The sequence below is a fragment of the Osmerus mordax genome, chromosome 3, assembly GCF_038355195.1.
Source record: "Osmerus mordax isolate fOsmMor3 chromosome 3, fOsmMor3.pri, whole genome shotgun sequence".
NCBI lineage: Eukaryota > Metazoa > Chordata > Actinopteri > Osmeriformes > Osmeridae > Osmerus > Osmerus mordax.
Genome location: NC_090052.1, coordinates 16,454,500 through 16,472,047, shown reverse-complemented (window position 1 = coordinate 16,472,047; position 17,548 = coordinate 16,454,500). Strand labels below are relative to the sequence as shown.

At 49.2% G+C, this 17,548-nt stretch overlaps 1 protein-coding gene across 5 annotated transcripts; it reads right to left on the bottom strand.

The window, feature by feature from the left end:
* Window positions 1–672: 672 nt before the first annotated feature.
* Window positions 673–15,536, bottom strand: trip10a (thyroid hormone receptor interactor 10a). Of its 5 annotated transcripts, XM_067232787.1 has the most exons (16): window positions 15,288–15,536; window positions 11,641–11,756; window positions 10,945–11,001; window positions 10,498–10,645; window positions 9,751–9,813; window positions 9,049–9,153; window positions 8,598–8,726; window positions 8,288–8,434; window positions 7,975–8,163; window positions 5,815–5,979; window positions 5,498–5,521; window positions 4,822–4,931; window positions 4,556–4,688; window positions 3,957–4,045; window positions 3,682–3,815; window positions 673–2,264 (listed from the first exon to the last, which is right to left on the bottom strand). In XM_067232787.1, exons 1-16 carry the CDS (start codon window positions 15,309–15,311, stop codon window positions 2,113–2,115), a joined length of 1,785 nt encoding a protein of 594 aa, XP_067088888.1. In that variant the 5' UTR covers window positions 15,312–15,536; the 3' UTR covers window positions 673–2,112. The 5 variants fall into 5 exon arrangements, with proteins under 5 accessions (XP_067088888.1, XP_067088889.1, XP_067088891.1 ...); XM_067232788.1 differs by lacking the exon at window positions 5,498–5,521; XM_067232790.1 differs by lacking the exon at window positions 5,815–5,979.
* Window positions 15,537–17,548: the final 2,012 nt, after the last annotated feature.

Here is a 17,548-nt window from a genome sequence, read left to right as displayed (position 1 = left end):
TTGAGACAGGCAGTCTTATGGAAAAGCTGACCTTTACCAATCCTTTAGAGTTAAAGGGATGCATACAAATGATGATACTCTATCAACTGACCAGTCAGTCAGTGTGAGTGGTTGCCTAATTCACAGTGTGGTGCCGCAAAATAGATTGAGCTTCACATTGAGTATTGATTGAACCTTTTATGTTTCTTCAGCTCCTGTTCGTAACCCTGTTACACAATTCAAGTATTATTTTATTTTTATTTTTGTTTGTGAAGGGAAAGGCTTTACAAGACCAAAATCAATATTTTGACAAAGTGCAAGACTAGTGAATGAAGTGCATGCCTTGTCCACTAAACATAATGCAAGACCCTTATTTAAATCATGCAGATAAATGTTGCCCGTGCAATATAAATCAACGATGCAAATTTCTGGCCTACATTACGTTCAAATACACAAAGTAAAAAATATGCACCGTGTGGAGGAAGAAACATGGAGAAGTGAACACTGCAACACTGCCACCTGCTGCTCTAAAGACACACTGCACAGATCAGAACATCCTTTATCTAGGACGTACAGTAGATAGACTGAGAGGCCCAAGATGCTTTCTAGAATTGAACAAGACAGGTAAATACTAACGATACGGGTCATCAAAGTAATGCAAGAAAAGAATCAGAAAAGAGAACACACAAAATCTAAAATGTGCTTAAGGTTTATTTAGTCTTGAAAACCAAAGACATTTCAATGCAAATATGGTATATACACAATGCTTTAAACCAGAAAGGCACAGGGACACGAGTCCATTTGACATGAAAACCCCCTTCCTGTCTGGCTCAATAACACACTGATGTACTGGAGACAGGTATCAGTCCAGACAATATGAACATTCTTGTCAAAAAACACTTACACACAACTTAGAAATCTTTATTCGTGAGGTTAGAAAGCTAATAAGACAATAGTGGTGTTGTGATAGCTAAACTATATATATATATATATATATATTACTTATTACATAAATACAAAAGTCAAACGGCACATTTTTGTCTGCATCTATCCTAAAAATGTGTACTTGTGTCTACTGACAGTCCTCCATGTTTTCAGGGAAAAACCACAAGAGCAAGTCAATTCCCTAAAACAAAACAAAACTTTAATTCAACTGGAATCCTTAAGTACTTTATAATAACTTCAACCTTCTTAATAACTTATGTTTTAATACAAACAAGAACTTAGCATTTAAAGATCTTGATTCTAAACAGTTATTTCGTAGACACCATTGTTGTTATGGTTTTAAGTGTGATGAAGATATGGTGTTGATTGTCTGACCATTCGAGTTGCCATCACCTTATAGTCTTTGGCCTCATGTGTAAAACTAAGGAATCTGGATGCTAGACGCTGTTTCTCTACCAGGAGTTAACTCTCTACCTAGAACACAGAGGCAGAACTACGGAAGCCCTGGTATTGTGCAGTTGTATAAATTAAGACAATTCCTTTATTTCTTCAGAGACAAAAACAACAACAAAAACGCAGGAAACTACAGAAGGGCAAGAACGTACTTTGATTCGCCATTTGTCTGTGAGGAAGTGAGAAAAGACGAGGACAGCTATTTACAGGTTAGGTCACATCCTCCCGATCCTAGCTCCACCAGCCGTCTTCTCGCTTCTCTCCTCATCCTGTGGACTCGAGGTGTGGACAGGGTCGCACACTGACGACGGAGAACAAGGGTTCGTAAACCCCACGAGGTGTCCTGTAATCATATTCATTTACTGACCATAACCACGAAGCACAAGGCAATATCATGAACTCGAGCAAACACGTGTGGTTTGTGTAACTACGGGCCTTTACGGTGACTTGGTACAGTCACAGAGACCCTGGAAGCCCTGCACACCCATCTCTGGCCAGCAGGTGACAAATAAGTATGGGCGTACATCACTGAGGTCCAGTCAAGTCTGTTGGCCCCTCGGCTTCGAATGGACATTCGTGTTTGGGGTGGTCCCGTCTCGCGGTACGGTCACTTCTCTGCGATGGGTCTTGGGGGCAGAGCTGTGATCGAGATGTTCATATGATGGGTGGACTTATGGGAAGACCCGCGGGGGGAGGGGGGGCGTTGGGGGGGGGGAGGGGGGGGGGCGGCCTGGGTCACTTGTTGAGGGCGATGCTGACGTAGGAGGTGGGGATGTAGCCCTCGTCCCCGTTGGTCCTGCGCACCCGCGTCCAGCCGTCCCCTTTGTCCTCCTCCACCACAGACAAGACCTCCCCCTCCTGCATGGAGATGGTCCCCTCGCTGGCACCTGCCGGGCGGGGAGAAGAGGGGAGGTGGGAAGGGAAGAAGAGGGGTGGGGTGGGGTGGAGAAGGATGGGGAGAGGAGGGGTGGGGTGGAGAAGGATGGGGAGAGGAGGGGTGGGGTGGAGAAGGATGGGGAGAGGAGGGGTGGAGTGAGGAAGGATGGGGAGAGGTGGGGTGGAGTGGGGTGAGGAAGGATGGGGAGAGGTGGGGTGGAGTGGGGTGAGGAAGGATGGGGAGAGGAGGGGTGGAGTGGGGTGAGGAAGGATGGGGAGAGGAGGGGTGGAGTGGGGTGAGGAAGGATGGGGAGAGGAGGAGTGGAGTGAGGAAGGATGGGGAGAGGAGGGGTGGAGTGAGGAAGGATGGGAAGAGGTGGGGTGGAGTGGGGTGAGGAAGGATGGGAAGAGGTGGGGTGGAGTGGGGTGAGGAAGGATGGGGAGAGGAGGGGTGGAGTGAGGAAGGATGGGGAGAGGAGGGGTGGAGTGAGGAAGGATGGGAAGAGGTGGGGTGGAGTGGGGTGAGGAAGGATGGGGAGAGGAGGGGTGGAGTGAGGAAGGATGGGAAGAGGTGGGGTGGAGTGGGGTGAGGAAGGATGGGGAGAGGAGGGGTGGAGTGGGGTGAGGAAGGATGGGGAGAGGAGGAGTGGAGTGAGGAAGGATGGGAAGAGGTGGGGTGGAGTGGGGTGAGGAAGGATGGGGAGAGGAGGGGTGGAGTGAGGAAGGATGGGAAGAGGTGGGGTGGAGTGGGGTGAGGAAGGATGGGGAGAGGAGGGGTGGAGTGGAGTGGGGTGAGGAAGGATGGGGAGAGGAGGGGTGGAGTGAGGAAGGATGGGGAGAGGTGGGGTGGAGTGGGGTGAGGAAGGATCGGGAGAGGTGGGGTGGAGTGGGGTGAGGAAGGATGGGGAGAGGAGGGGTGGAGTGAGGAAGGATGGGGAGAGGAGGGGTGGAGTGAGGAAGGATGGGGAGAGGAGGGGTGGAGTGGGGTGAGGAAGGATGGGGAGAGGAGGGGTGGAGTGAGGAACGATGGGGAGAGGAGGGGTGGAGTGAGGAAGGATGGGGAGAGGTGGGGTGGAGTGGGGTGAGGAAGGATGGGGAGAGGAGGGGTGGAGTGAGGAACGATGGGGAGAGGAGGGGTGGAGTGAGGAAGGATGGGGAGAGGAGGGGTGGAGTGAGGAAGGATGGGGAGAGGAGGGGTGGAGTGAAGAAGGATGGGGAGAGGAGGGGTGGAGTGGGGTGAGGAAGGATGGGGAGAGGAGGGGTGTAGTGGGGTGAGGAAGAATGGGGAGAGGAGGGGTGGAAGGAGGCGACGACACGCAAACGCGAACGGTTAGTGACAAAGGATTCCTATGGATAGGGGAATCCATTTGAGTGGGGGGGGGGGGGGGGGGGGGGGGGGTCCGGGACGGCGTCCGCGCGGGGCCTCACCCGGGAAGCTGTACATGGCCGTGCACTGGCCGATGGGAGCTGCGAGTTCCTCGTCCTCGAAGTCGTCGTCGAACTCGGCGTAGATGGCCTGGGGACGGTCGGGGGTGCCCTCATCAGAGTGCGCTATGTCAGGGCTGGGGGGGGGGGGGGGGGGGGGGGCACGGAACACACACACACACCGTCAGGGGGACAGTCCGGGTACGTACGGCCCATTGCCGTCCGGTACTCGGTGTTCTGAAGGGCACACGAGAGCGTTGGGGACTCCCCGGGCTCACCTGTACACGTCGTGAGCGCCGTTGTTGTTGAAGGAGTGGGACGTGTAGCGCAGCGTGTCCCCTCGGCCTCCTGCCTCGGCCAGCCACGACTGCAAGATACGAATTCCATGCATACGATCATTTACATTTATTCATTTAGCAGACGCTTTTATCCAAAGCGACTTCCAAGAGAGAGCTTTACAAAGTGCATAGGTCATGCATACGATCAGGAAACACTGTTGTAAAGCCCATGCATACGATCAGGAAACACTGTTGTAAAGCCCATGCATACGATCAGGAAACACGGTTGTAAAGCCCATGCATACGATCAGGAAACACTGTTGTAAAGCCCATGCATACGATCAGGAAACACTGTTGTAAAGCCCATGAATACGATCAGGAAACACTGTTGTAAAGCCCATGCATACGATCAGGAAACACTGTTGTAAAGCTCATGCATACGATCAGGAAACACTGTTGGGAGAAGAGAACCCACAGAGAAGGCAGAAGGAACGTTGTACCTCTGAAAAGAGTATCTACCATACACACTCATATTGAGGGCAAGAAAAAGGCGCATTACAAATGGAACTGTATTTTTTTATCATGACAGGGTGTATTACCTCATACTTGTTGACTTCTCCCCTCAGCCTTTCCATGTTCTGGGCTGTCTGGGTGATCTGAGGGGTCAGACTGGCAGGGTCGCCCATCTGGGGATTCTTCTCGTAAACATCCTTCATCTTCCCCAGGGCCTCGCTGCAAGACAGGAGGAAGGGAACGGGGCCGAGGCGGAGAGCTTTAGTCCCCGTAGGAAAGAATCCCCCGCGGGATCCCAAACCGAGGTAAACACCACGCTCAAACGCTCGCAGCAGGTTGTCGAAGCGCTCACCTCTGGTCGACTTCTTTCTGCAGCTCCTTGCTGATGTCATCGAGTTTCTGCTGTAACCTCTTCCTGCGCTGCTCAGGGGGCAGGTGGGCAAAGTCCTCCGTTACTGTGGGCTAAGGGTGCAGAGAACGTGAGGATCACAGCATTTCTGTACACACACACACACACACACACACACACACCACACAGACAACTCTAGAGGAAGGTCTGTGGGTTCGGCGTCACGGTTTTACTGACAAAACATGCATGCGTTAAATTTAAGATGAGAGTTCTTCATTTGGTTCGCTGAAAAAGCCCAAGACTTCCACCTTTACCCGTGTAATTACATGCAATCCCGTTTTATTCCGCAAATCACAAATTCCCTAAATGACTGAGCTTATAGGTGAAGGTCCAGTGTTTTCTGGTCATATTCGTTGTGGAAGAAAAGGACACTGTAAACAAGAGAATTAGCACTTGTCCCAAATATTTTAAGCTTTTGTTTGCTTTCAATAGAGCACAAAGACTAAAACACAATTACATGTCCCCACCACCAGGTGGCACCAACTCTCAAAAAGGGCATGCACTAGCAATCGTGTGGTGATTGAGGTGGTCCCGTCTAAAGCTTGTGTAAATAGTGAGCACCCCATTAACCCCCCCCCCCACACACACACACACACAGCTCCCTTCTAAACGTCATTACCGTGGTCCTCTCTGGAGTAAACCTCTGGAGGGAGAGAGAAACACAACTAGCAGTAGATCTACACAAAACATCCTCACTACTTTCCATTGAAAACACACACACACACACACACACAACAGGAGGAGAGAGAAAGGTCTAGACGTACTTTGGGTTACGGAGTGTCTGAGGAACAGTACCATTCACTTGAGGAGTGACGTGTTATAAGAACCACAACATGACAACAGGTTCATCTCAGCAAACAGGTTGGGCTGGGTGGAGGCCTCGGGAAACGGGGCGTGGGCCCCCGAGCCCTCTCACCCCTGACCTTGGTGACTCACCGATCGCCTGAGGGTCCGGAAGGAGGAGATTCGGGGTTTGACTGTCTTATTGATCTCCTTCAAACAGTACGACAGGGGGTCCCGGCCAAACTTGGGGGAGGGGGGTCCGTTAGCGGGCGAGGGGGCGGGGGGCGTGGAGAAGGGAGCGGGCGAGGAGGGAGAGAGCTGGGGGGGGGGGGGGGGGGGGGGAGCAGGCACAGACACCCAGGGGGGTATGCAGAGGGGATAGGATGGGGGTTGGGCAGGAGGGAGGGAGGAAGGGAGGGTGGGAATAAGGAGGTGAGGAGGTGTGTGGGGGGGGGGGGGACCATGGGTGGAGGGAGGACAAAAAACAAAAACAAACAAACAAACACACAGGTGACAAGGGAAAGAGAGAGACACCGTCAAACACCTTAAGCGCACCACACAGCGAGGAAGACAACGTTGGAGCTAGCCTGGCGGGAGCCCCGAGACCTCGGAGGACAGGGGCGCCGCGCTCCTACAGCAGCCCACCACCACCAGCAGCCAAACACGAGACAGGGCGGGGCAGGGGGGGGGGGGCAGAAAGGCCCCCCAGGCACAGCACTGGTGATGCCGATCAATGAGTAAACGATACGTCCCATTGGCTGACACCAAATCCATCGTGATTACCCGTAAGTACAGTTCCTTCAGGGCACGCAGGTATACTATCCTGACTGAACATACGACGATGGCTAAATTAAATCAGGTGAGGACATCAATGAACATAAATCGATTTCCAGCAAAGTTGGACACATACCAGTACGGATGAACCAGGTGTAAAATGTCAAAATGAACGCGACACAGCTGAAAGGAGGGGGGGGGGGGGGGGTGAGGGCGTAACATCCAGCACTGTTGGAGGGGGAGTGGGGGGGGGGGGGGGGGTTTGGTACTAGCCGGCTAAAATCTCTCTCAACTACATCTACGGTAAAGCCACGGACAAAACTCCAGAAGACACCGGGACCAACACAGGACCCCACACACGCACACACACACACACAGAACAGTACACGAGGGTGTAGCAGAGAAAAGATCCACACAGCCCAGCCCAGCCCAGCCAGTGGGACATGCAGCAGCAGCAGGGGGAAGAGCGGGGGGGAGCAAGGGGGGATGGAGGGGGAGAAAAGAGGGGCAGGGGGGTGGGTGCTGGGGGGGGGGGGGTCCCCGTCTACCCTCCCACCCTTCAGTTAGGAGCTGGCTCAGGGGGCACGCTGAGGAGATGGTTTACTACACCCCCTTAAGGCAAGGTCAGGGTGATCCATGATCTCCAGTGAAGCTTTTGAGCTCTCGTCTACATGGCTCCCCATTTTGGCAAAGGCTTTTTTTTGGGGGGGGGGAGGGGGTGGGGGGGAAGGGGGGGTGGGGAGGGGGGTTAAAACATGACCCGGCCACTCACTGAGACTTCCCTGATCATGATCCGACCCCGATCCGATCCTTGGCAGAGAGCAGTCTCTGTCATGCGACTCTGAGGATGCATTATAAGCAGTATAATGGCAGCAGTGTTGTTTGTGGATGCCTGTTAGCGGAAAAACCAATGTGTCTGTGCCCTGTGCTGATGAAAGCACAACCCCGGCACAATGCTGCCAGTCGACCTATTGGAAACCGGGGTCAAATGCTGCAGAAGGGGGGGGGGCGGGGGGGGGTGGGGAGGGTAAATCCCAGCCAGGGAAACAGCCATGCGGGAGGTCTATTCTAGAAAGGTGATGCACGGGCATATCTGCAAGCGGCGTTGTTTGTTTGTCTGCACGCTTGTTGGAGTGTGTGTGTGTGTGTGTGTGTGTGCGTGCGTGCGTGCAAGAGAAAGGGAGGACCGTGCAGTACGGAGCTCTTAGTTAGTGGGAGGTGTGTGTGTGTGTGTGGCCGCAGCTTCAGGTCTAGTGAGAGTTCCCCAGCGAGGGGTGGGGGTGTGGGGGGGGGGGGGTGGTGTTCTCCCAAGGCTCTGCCTCTCTGTCTCAGCCCCTTGGCCTCTGCCCTGACTGCCTCTGCTCTGCCTCTGCTCTGCCTCTGCCGGAGTAAACATACCCTGCGGCGCGTGTACGGTGGGTCCAAACCACTGTCTATTCCTCGTGCAAAAACACGGCCCATCTAACATGGTCTCGGCTAGAAAACGCGGGGCCCGGTCTAGATGGTGTTGACATGGACCCCCCCTTTCCCTGCACCTACCTTGCTCTTCTTGCTGAACAGCCAGAAGGGCTTGCTTTTGTTCTTGCCCAGCAGGTCCAAAGGGCCTTTAGGGGTGCCCAGGCTGCTGTCGGACGAGGCCCGGTTGATCCCCTGGCTGTAGTCCTCAAACTCCAGGTCACCCGGGCGCTCGAAGCCAGACTTGTGCTGCTCTATAAGAGCCATGGAGTCCTGGAGGACGGGAGACCAGCACACAATGACAGAATCCATATTCGAGTCTGTCTGTACTGAAATCCACTGTGTGCGTGTGCGTGCGCGTGCGTGTTTTTGACAGCATGTGATAAGGAAGCCTTACACTCCTCTCATTGATATTAGTGCCAGCTTTAGTAATGCCTTCCAGACACTTCCCAATGATGGGCGTCACGTGCTTCTCCGTGTCCGAGAACAAGATGTAGCCCTGGGCCAGTTTCTTCACCCTCCTCTCATCCATGTCCTGGAGTTTCTGCAACACACACACACCCGTTGAAATTGGTCGTGTCCCCTCGCCGATATTAGCGCACGCAGAAAAGGGGAAGGACTCTTTTGGCTTGGCCAGCGAAGCGACCCCACAGACCCCGCGCTGTGCGAGTCTGAAGGGGCGACGGAGAGGCGGCCATCTTGCTTACGTTGAAGATGAGCGGCATGTCGCCGAAGTAGAACTGGCTCTGCTCCTTGTTGTACTTCTGCAGCTGTGCCGCGTAGTCGTTCTTACACTCCTCTGCTACGTGTGTCCGCATGTGGGCCTGCTGCTTTGCCTAGAGAGAGAGAGAGAGAGAGAGAGAGAGACACACACACACACACCATTTTGAGAGCTCAAACTCCACTGTTAAGGGAGCAAACGGGGAATGTGTCCCCCCTCCCGTCCCCCCCGTTCCCCCAGAGGTTCTGTGAAGTGAATCTGGAAGTCTGGGGTAAGAGAGAAAAAAAGAAAAGAGAGAGGAGGGCCAACACGGTGGGGGGGGGGGGGGGGGGGAGGGGGGGGGGGGGGAGGGGGGGAGGGAGGGGGGAAGCTTCCGGGTCCATACAGCTTTCATCCCCGGTGCTTTGACCTTCCAGGTCTCTATCGGGCGTACTCACTTTCTCCACGTCGGCCTTTGTCGCGTTGATGTCCTGGTCGGTCTTCTCGGCACACTGAGCCGCTCGCTCGGCTTCCCGCCACTCCCTCTCGAAGCGCTTCTTGCTCTGGTGGAGAGGCACCGGGAGGAGACGCTGGTCATTTGCGCCCGTCCACGTCAACAATGGGCATGGTCTGACTGGTGATTTGGTTTTCAGAGAGCCTTTCTCGGCCAGGATTTACATCAGGTAAAAAAGGGTTCCCCCCCCCCAGGCTGTAAGGAAATGGATCCTTCCGGAACGTCCCCTAACAGAGCTCAGGTCCACTGAGGTATATAGTCAGAGGCAATGGGCAAATATTGGATATTTTGGACACTCAGACAGCCTTTCTCCCCATATACAAATCAAATCCCCATACTAGGAATACAACGTACGTACACACACACACACACACACACTCTCGTTCAATTGTTCGACATTGTATTGTCACTGCAGTGAAGACACAAAGAAACACAGTGGGCAAATGCCAGGGACAGTATGGAAATTCGCCTGGCTGCGTTGACGGGTCGAAAGCGAAAGTACAGCCCTTTGAAAAGAAAGAATGCACAGGGGGAAAAAAAAACAAGAAAGAAAACCTGCACCCTCCATTACACTGAGCAACAATTTACACTGCATGGAAATCCAGTGGAACATACAGAGTTCAGTTGCCAGACAAGACAAACTTACACTGTCGAGCTGCTTATAGGTGATCTCCAAGCTCTGCTGGGATTTTTTGGCCTCGACCAGATGCTGTAGATGTGTCGAATGAATAAGAGAGAGGGAGAGAGAGAGATGGAGCAGGAGAGGGAAATGGACAGAGACAGAAAAGAACAAATGACTATTACAGGGAGACAGCAAATGACAGAAGGGTGACAGTAACTACTTGGATAGTCAATGGGCTGAGGGGCACCGAATAAACAATGGCCTCCGAACCCACAACGCCAAATAGATGACAAACAAATACCAGTGTGTCTTGTTTGGAACATCATGTCTACTGGGAGACTTTGTACAGTGCTGCTCTGTTAACATTCCAGTGGGAACGAGCCAAGGCATTCCTCACCGCCAGTGACTCAATACTAGTGTGACCACCCTCCCCCAGTCCCCCCCACCAGACAACAAGCAACGCTTCCTTCCTGCCACAACGCCCAACCTATACATCATCTGTACACCTCCTGCCATCTGACCCTCCCTGTCCCTCCCTCCCTCCCTCCTCCACAGCTGTTCTCCTCATCCCCTCGCTCCATTGTTTCCAGTGCTTCCAGAGTTCACGTCACCCAGTCTGAACCCAATCCCTCCTCCCGTCAGGTGACTCTCTCTCTCTCTCTCTCTCTTGTTTCTCTTTCTCCATCCCTCATTTCTCTTTCTCCATCCCCCTCTCCCCCTCGCCCCCTCGCCCCCTCTCTCCCTCTCTCGACATCCCTCTCTCCCCCTCACCATCTTGCGCTCCTGCTTGAGCTCCTGGAGGTACTTGGTGAGCTCAATGCAGATGTTCATCATCATGTTCTCAGCGATCAGCTCCCTCTGGCCCGCGTAGTCGTTCATCTCGTTCAGGATGTCTAGGAAGGACTGGTGATTCGAGAACCTACAGGAGGGGAGGGGCCAGGAGAAGGAAGGATGCAGAGATAGGGTTCGAGCAATTACCAAGGTTGTTGATGAAAGGCCTCAGCCAATGGACGCCAAGTAATGACAGGCTCCATTCACTTCATTGATGCTGTCGCTCGGGCCGGCAAGGATAGTAGCAGGCATTTGCATTGCTAAAAACGTTACTGTGCTAAGCTTCCACATCCCCATGGTAACTAATATAAGCGTTTCGGTGTTTTAACTATTGGGATTTGATAAGTTGAATATGCTGCCGTGATGCAAGCCTCGACCGTTTCTCACCGGCATTCCGGCTCCTCTTTACTCCCTCGTTTAGGGTTGTATTTCTTCGTCAAGTTCCTGGGACCACATGGGAGAGAGAGGAGGAAGAGGGAGATGATTAACGGGTCGGCATTGCAACATTCGACAGACATTTCTGGGGTTCTGGTGTTTCATTCGACACAAACAAAAGCAACCCCAAAAAAAACAAAAAAAAAAGGCCCACTTCTCCTAATCTTCCTCCTCTCACTCTCCCTGACCACATCCCGTCTATCATGCGCTAGTCTACTCCCACTTCCCCTCCTGTCCAGCAGAGCTCAGCAGACAGCAGCTGGTGGCTGATTGTGGGGCCTGGGGAGAGCGAGAGTGAGCCAACGGGACAGAGTGAGGAGCAGAGAGAGAGAGAGAGAGAGCCATGTAGGTCTGAAGCTTGAGAATGAGGCCAGTGTTGCTGGGAGCGTCTGGGCTGGGCCCAAGCCAGCACGCAGAGGAGGAGGAGGAGACAAGTTCGATTCGGCCCCGGACAAGTCATAAGACTTCAACATGCATTTCATAAACAGCATTTCCATGCACACACACACACACACCAGCTGCTGTGGGCCAAAAAGCCACAAACATACACAAATCACACGTAAGCACACAGAGCGCGCACACAGGCATATATGAGCCGGGAACATTCATTTGATGTCGGTGAGGAACCATGTCAGGAATGAGACCTACCTCAGTTGCTTGGCATAGCTCTGCTCGATCTCAGTCCTCTCCTTCACAAATTTGACATACTTCTCCACCAGTTCCAGGCCAGACTGGGTGTGCTTCTCGATGATGTCAAATTGGTCCTTCGGACCAAAAAGGGGTTGGAGAGAGCAGACGAAAAGTCAGCTACAGATGGTATTCCTTGTGAACAGGAGACAGATGGACATCGCAACAGCAGATCGGGTGTTCCACATGATGGTAATGACCTCGTATGAAGAATAATGGACGCCAAAACTCCGAACAAGTTGGGATTTATAAAACTCTAGATACCTTCTTCCGTCTCGTCGACCTCCCTGACACAGCTCCTTTCAAGAATTCACCATGAAAGCATAACCCTTGACATTTACATTTATTCATTTAGCAGACGCTCTTATCCAGAGCGACTTACAGTAAGTACAGGGACATTCCCCCCGAAGCAAGTAGGGTGAAGTGCCTTGCCCAAGGACACAATGTCATTTTAGCACTGCGGGGAATCGAACTGGCAACCTTTAGATTACTAGCCCGACTCCCTCACCGCTCAGCCATCTGACTCCCTGCAATGACTCCAGCAATGTTATCTATGGCTTTTAAATCGTGTCAATGCTACGGAGACAGACAGGGGATATTCAGAGAAAAGGCCAGCCCAGTGGCAAAATGACCAGGGTTCTCAAGACAGGAAACAGGAAGGGTCTCCTCTCTCCCATTTCCTGTGTGTTTGCAGACTGTATCGGGGTGGCGAGTCGAATCATAACACAACGAGAGTACACCAAACAGAGAAGGACTATTACTATGCATCCCGACTGAGAAGACATTCCTAGAAGGACAACACAAGTGTAAAAGGCACCACACGGGCCACCTTTGAACCAAAGGAAACTCCCACACCGGGACATGTTAATGAGGTGATTGCAGACCTGTCTCTTGTCTGCCAGGACCTTATTTGGATGGGTGCTTTATGAGCACTTCAAGTACAGACAAGCCTGTTACAGAGATGATATCTGCAAAAAAAAACAATCCTGCGTCACTCCCCCTTCCACAAACACCTCCCTCCAGCCCTCTCCCTTCAGTCTGATGACTTTTACAGTATGGGGGAGGGGGCACCTCTTGGAAGAGATTCCAAACATGCTGGGCCATGTTGTTCTTGACCTCTCATATGCCCCTGCATAAAGAAGATACACAAAGAGAACGGGAAATAGAATGTCGCTTTTCTTTCCAGGACCTCTGTCCGCTAATGAGTATCAAAGTCACTCCCTGGGTTTTTTACGTTCATATTATGTGAATGGGGCGAGCGTCTGTGTGTCAGTGTACGAGCGTAACACACTATGTACAAAATTGAGGTCATGGGTCGGTGTTAGAATACCCGGAATAGCATTGTCTTTTGAGTGCCTTCACTGAATGAAAAAGAAGAAACACATTAGACAACCGACTGTCAGGAAAATAGAGCCATTCCTTTTCTTTTAGGAAGTGAAACTTTTTTACTACCTTTATTGGACGATTTCACCTACAGGCTGGCTTTCAAATAAGGCAACACAGGCCCTCAGGAAACAAAAATATGATCAAGCCAAAAAAACGTTTCAAGCTAAATGGAGGCTCACTTTCACACGAAAGCTAAGGAACCTAGCCTAATCAAGGCGTCACCCTGGTGAGACACCCAAATGCAACAGAGCACATGTTTCAGTCTTTAGTCACTGCATTTTATACACTTTATGAAAGTCTCATGGGCCTGTCTGGCATGTTCCAGGTTGGCAGAAGACACGATTCTTTCACCAATAGGCCCAGGCAGGCAGGCTCTTGCACTGTAAAAACTTGTCGCTTAAAATAGCAAGAGGATTAACGGCACGGAGAGCAGGGGACAGATGTCATAGTGCATCGTTGGCCGTGAGGTTTAGGTTACTAAGAGAACACAATCCAAACCAATTAGGCCCCCGGTCTTAAGGTGTACAATGTTGCTCTCTTTCTCACACACAGACACTCTCTCTCTCAATATCTGTCTCACACACACACACAAAGAAGCACACTAACTCAACAGGCATATATCAAGTCTGTTTTAGATTCGGAATTAGGCCTAATCTGTCTGTTAGAGGATACAAAGGTCTTAGTAAGAAACAAAGAGCTTTAACCCAAAAAGATTTCCACGATAGCTGAAATTCAGATACAGGAGCATGAGTAGGATGTTCTGACTTCATTAAATTAGGGCAAAACTAATTAGGTTGGTGCTCCAGCGTTGTGATTGGAAAGGGGACAAGGGGGGGGGGGAAGAGGCCCGGGGGGGGGGGGGGGGGGTGGGGACTCTAATGAGGTCAGAACCTCATCACCCTCATCTCTGTAACGCTCTATTTACATATTCTGTTTCTGGTACTGTACGGCTTCCCCTGTGGGTGTGTGTCTGTGTGTGAGAGATGCTGCTTTCTTTACTGTCACTTTAACAGAAAGAGGTGTTTGTTATAACAAAGATGAGACCGTGCAATAGCGTTCAGAGCGTGGGGTTCAGAGCATGTTCTGGCTTGGTTTGATATGTCAGGCCAGCCCCAAAAGCTTCCTCTTCATGACTTTCCAACAGAGGATATAACTCATTTCTGATAACTGTGCAAAAGACCACACGGATCGTGATCTCATCTTCCTACAATGGGAATTTTAGACATTTTCTCTTAAGCTCTTAACAAGTAACTTTTAGTTTTTTGCTTCCTTGTACGGTCAATATCAAATGGCTAACTACATTTTCATGCATGTAAAAAAACAAAAACATTGCTTGTCTAGTAGGTGGCGTCTAAAGTGTCGTCATCGCTTCTGAAATAGTCGCAGGGACTTACAGGCCTTGATTGTCAACAGAATTAATGTGGAGTCAGGCTAGAAATATAGTGTCTCTCTTATGCATCGTTCAATGGCTAAATCGTCACTACTTCCTTTTAACAGTCAATGTCCCAATACAATAGGTCGTAGGGCGTACTTGAGACCATAACAAACATGTTGGATACTGTACTGTATGGCTCCTGCAGCTGGGTAGAGTTTACAATCTTGAATAATACAACAGAGAATCCCCCAAAAATTGTTACCTGAATACTGAGTAAATACCTACATGAATGTATCTATAACTTTAACATAAATATGTCTTAAAGGTGTATGTAGTTACCAAGATTATTGTATTGAGGGCACAACATATTTTCAGTATACAGTTCACTCTACCTAGCAACACTCAAGTCATGACAGTGAGATCAACAAAACAAAAATCCTCAACCTGAATTGCCAACGAATCTATATTTCAAATCTGGTTCCATTTAAACGTGACTACTTTTAATTGAGATAAGCTAGCTTGCTCGTTTAGCAATAACGTGAATCACGCCGCAAATTATGCGCGCAATTGGCTTGGAGCTGTGAGAAACATTGCAAGTAGGAAACGTTTAATTTCCTAACCCTAAACTACAGTAGCCAGTTGATCACTTTCTGTAACATTAGTTGAGTCTGACTAGTTAGCCTTTACTGTAACACAGTTTTCTGGGGATCGTGTAACTCGTCCGTTATACAGTCAACTGGCTAAACACAATCCTCACATTTTGCAAGCAAACATTAGAAATCTTCATCATTGGGAAATGCTATCTATTTCACGTGTCAACTTCAATCTTGACAACTGGTGAACTTACCCACAGATCTGTGCCCCAATCCATCTTCAACTTGCAGATTTCTCTCTGTAGCCACCCCTGAATACAAAGAACTTCTTCAAAGTTATCCCGACATTCAGAGGACGCCCCAATCCCTAAAGATGATGAACTGTAACTCTAGCACACCTCTGAATAGGTTCTACACACAGTAAATCGTTTATTCTCAATTGTCGCAAAAGAGTGAGCTCTAATTAGTTAGTTAGTTAACTAGCTAGCTACACTAAATAATTTTCCAACTTCCAAAGGAAAGACGGATAAACTAGCTTTCATATCCGCGTCACTCCTGAATCCTAATTCTTAAAGGGGCCGCACATTGGATGGAGAGTGAACTTCTGATGACATTGCCAACATTTGCATTGCTACCACGCTAGCAAATTGTTGTTGTGACATGAAAGGGAAACCGTTTTGATGCACGTTTATATCACTTAAGTTTATATCACAGTCAAGGTAATACAAAATGTTATGCGACAAAATCCTTAGGACATTTACATCAATATCATCTATAATGTGAGAAATATGTGTGTGTGCGTGTATGTTTGTGTGTGTGTATGTTTGTGTGTGTCTGTGCACATTTTATAGTGGCATTTTAGGGCATGATTGTTTAACGATTAGCTCCAGGACCGGGCATTGTGCAAAGATGTCATTTTTCAGGTGTCCATTTCGGAACCTATCATGCGGGTCTGCGTTTGACGTTGTTTGGATAAGCTTCCAGATCCCTAAAATATTTTTTCATAATTGATCCCTTTCAGCCATGTTGAGTAGAATACAGTTTATGCAAATGATAATGTTAAAGTGGTAGAGAAATGCAAATAAATTGTGGAATGCATGGTATTTTGCCTCTTAATGCTTGCAATGCAATGAAGAAAACTATGACAGCAATAGAGTGCGGTGAGCAGTGCTGACTGCTGGCATAACATTGAATCAGCTTCTTTCAAAGGATTTTCTTGAGGTATGAAATACTGGCTGATTAAAAGAATAAAAATATCAAGTGGATACTTTATTCAGTATAGATCAGTGCATTTTGTTACATGAATTAATGCGTTTATTGATGCAAAAACTCTGCCTGCACATTGCAAATGTGCACAAACTGCTGTTAAACTAACACCAAATCAACTAACCAATATTAAAGCCACTAGTTGCATCACAGGCATGGGTACTGCACTATCTATAGTTCCAAGAATCTGTGTGTGTGTGTGTCTGTGTGCAACCAAATCAACAAAGCAACATCTTAATCGCTGGCTGCATCACGGGCACTGCACAGGGTCTGTAACTTGATGATTTGGCCCTGCTCTTCAGTCGGTTGTCGGTGTCGAAACGAGCTGCAACGGGTTTAAAACAAGAACACTATTCATACCACTTTAGCTTCCTCAGTCGGTTTATTGAATCAAAGATGACGAATTAACCTCCTCAGTCAGTTGTCTGGTCTTTATGTGAAAGCGATATAGAAAATACAATACTAAAGAGCACTGCATAGCACAAAGGGGGAAAAAACACAAATGTTAATGTAAACATAGCAAATCCTTTAGGCAGAACTGTACATGTATGATGAGTTAGGCCTACAATTATGATAACTGACTCAATAATTGTGCATGTAATGACATATGTGACAAACTAAATGTATTGATGTTTATGTAAGACAATGTATTAGAGAACCAATATCATACATTTTGAATTAACATAACATAAGCAATTGATAATGTAGGAAACAGCAGACATCTCTAGGCTACATAAAATGTGCACAACTGCACCAGAGCATTGGCAATTTGTTCTGTGTGTGTATGTGTCACCTACTTCATCACGGGCACTGTGCATTATCTATAGTTCCAGGAATTTGTGTTTTGTGTGTCTCACTGACATATTAATCACTGACTGCATCATGGGCACTGTGCACTAATTGAGACAAAGATGAAACACCTCAGTGCCAGATAAACCATGGATTAGCACTAAAATGTCTTACAAAAACAAGAATATAAAAAACAGTGCTATACACATTTAATTGAAATAGCTACTGTACATCAAGCTTAAGCACCTAACAAGCATCTAACACAGTATTTTAAACACACCACACACTCGTTAGAATTATTGATAATCATGTAAGGGTCATTGAAAACACTAATCTTAGTCTATAATTGGAGGCATTAAAAGCAAAATTATAAAACAGAAATTACACAATCCAAAAGAGATATGAGTAACAGCCTGACATATAGCACAGCATCTGTCCAGTTTCTCAATCTTGATTAAAT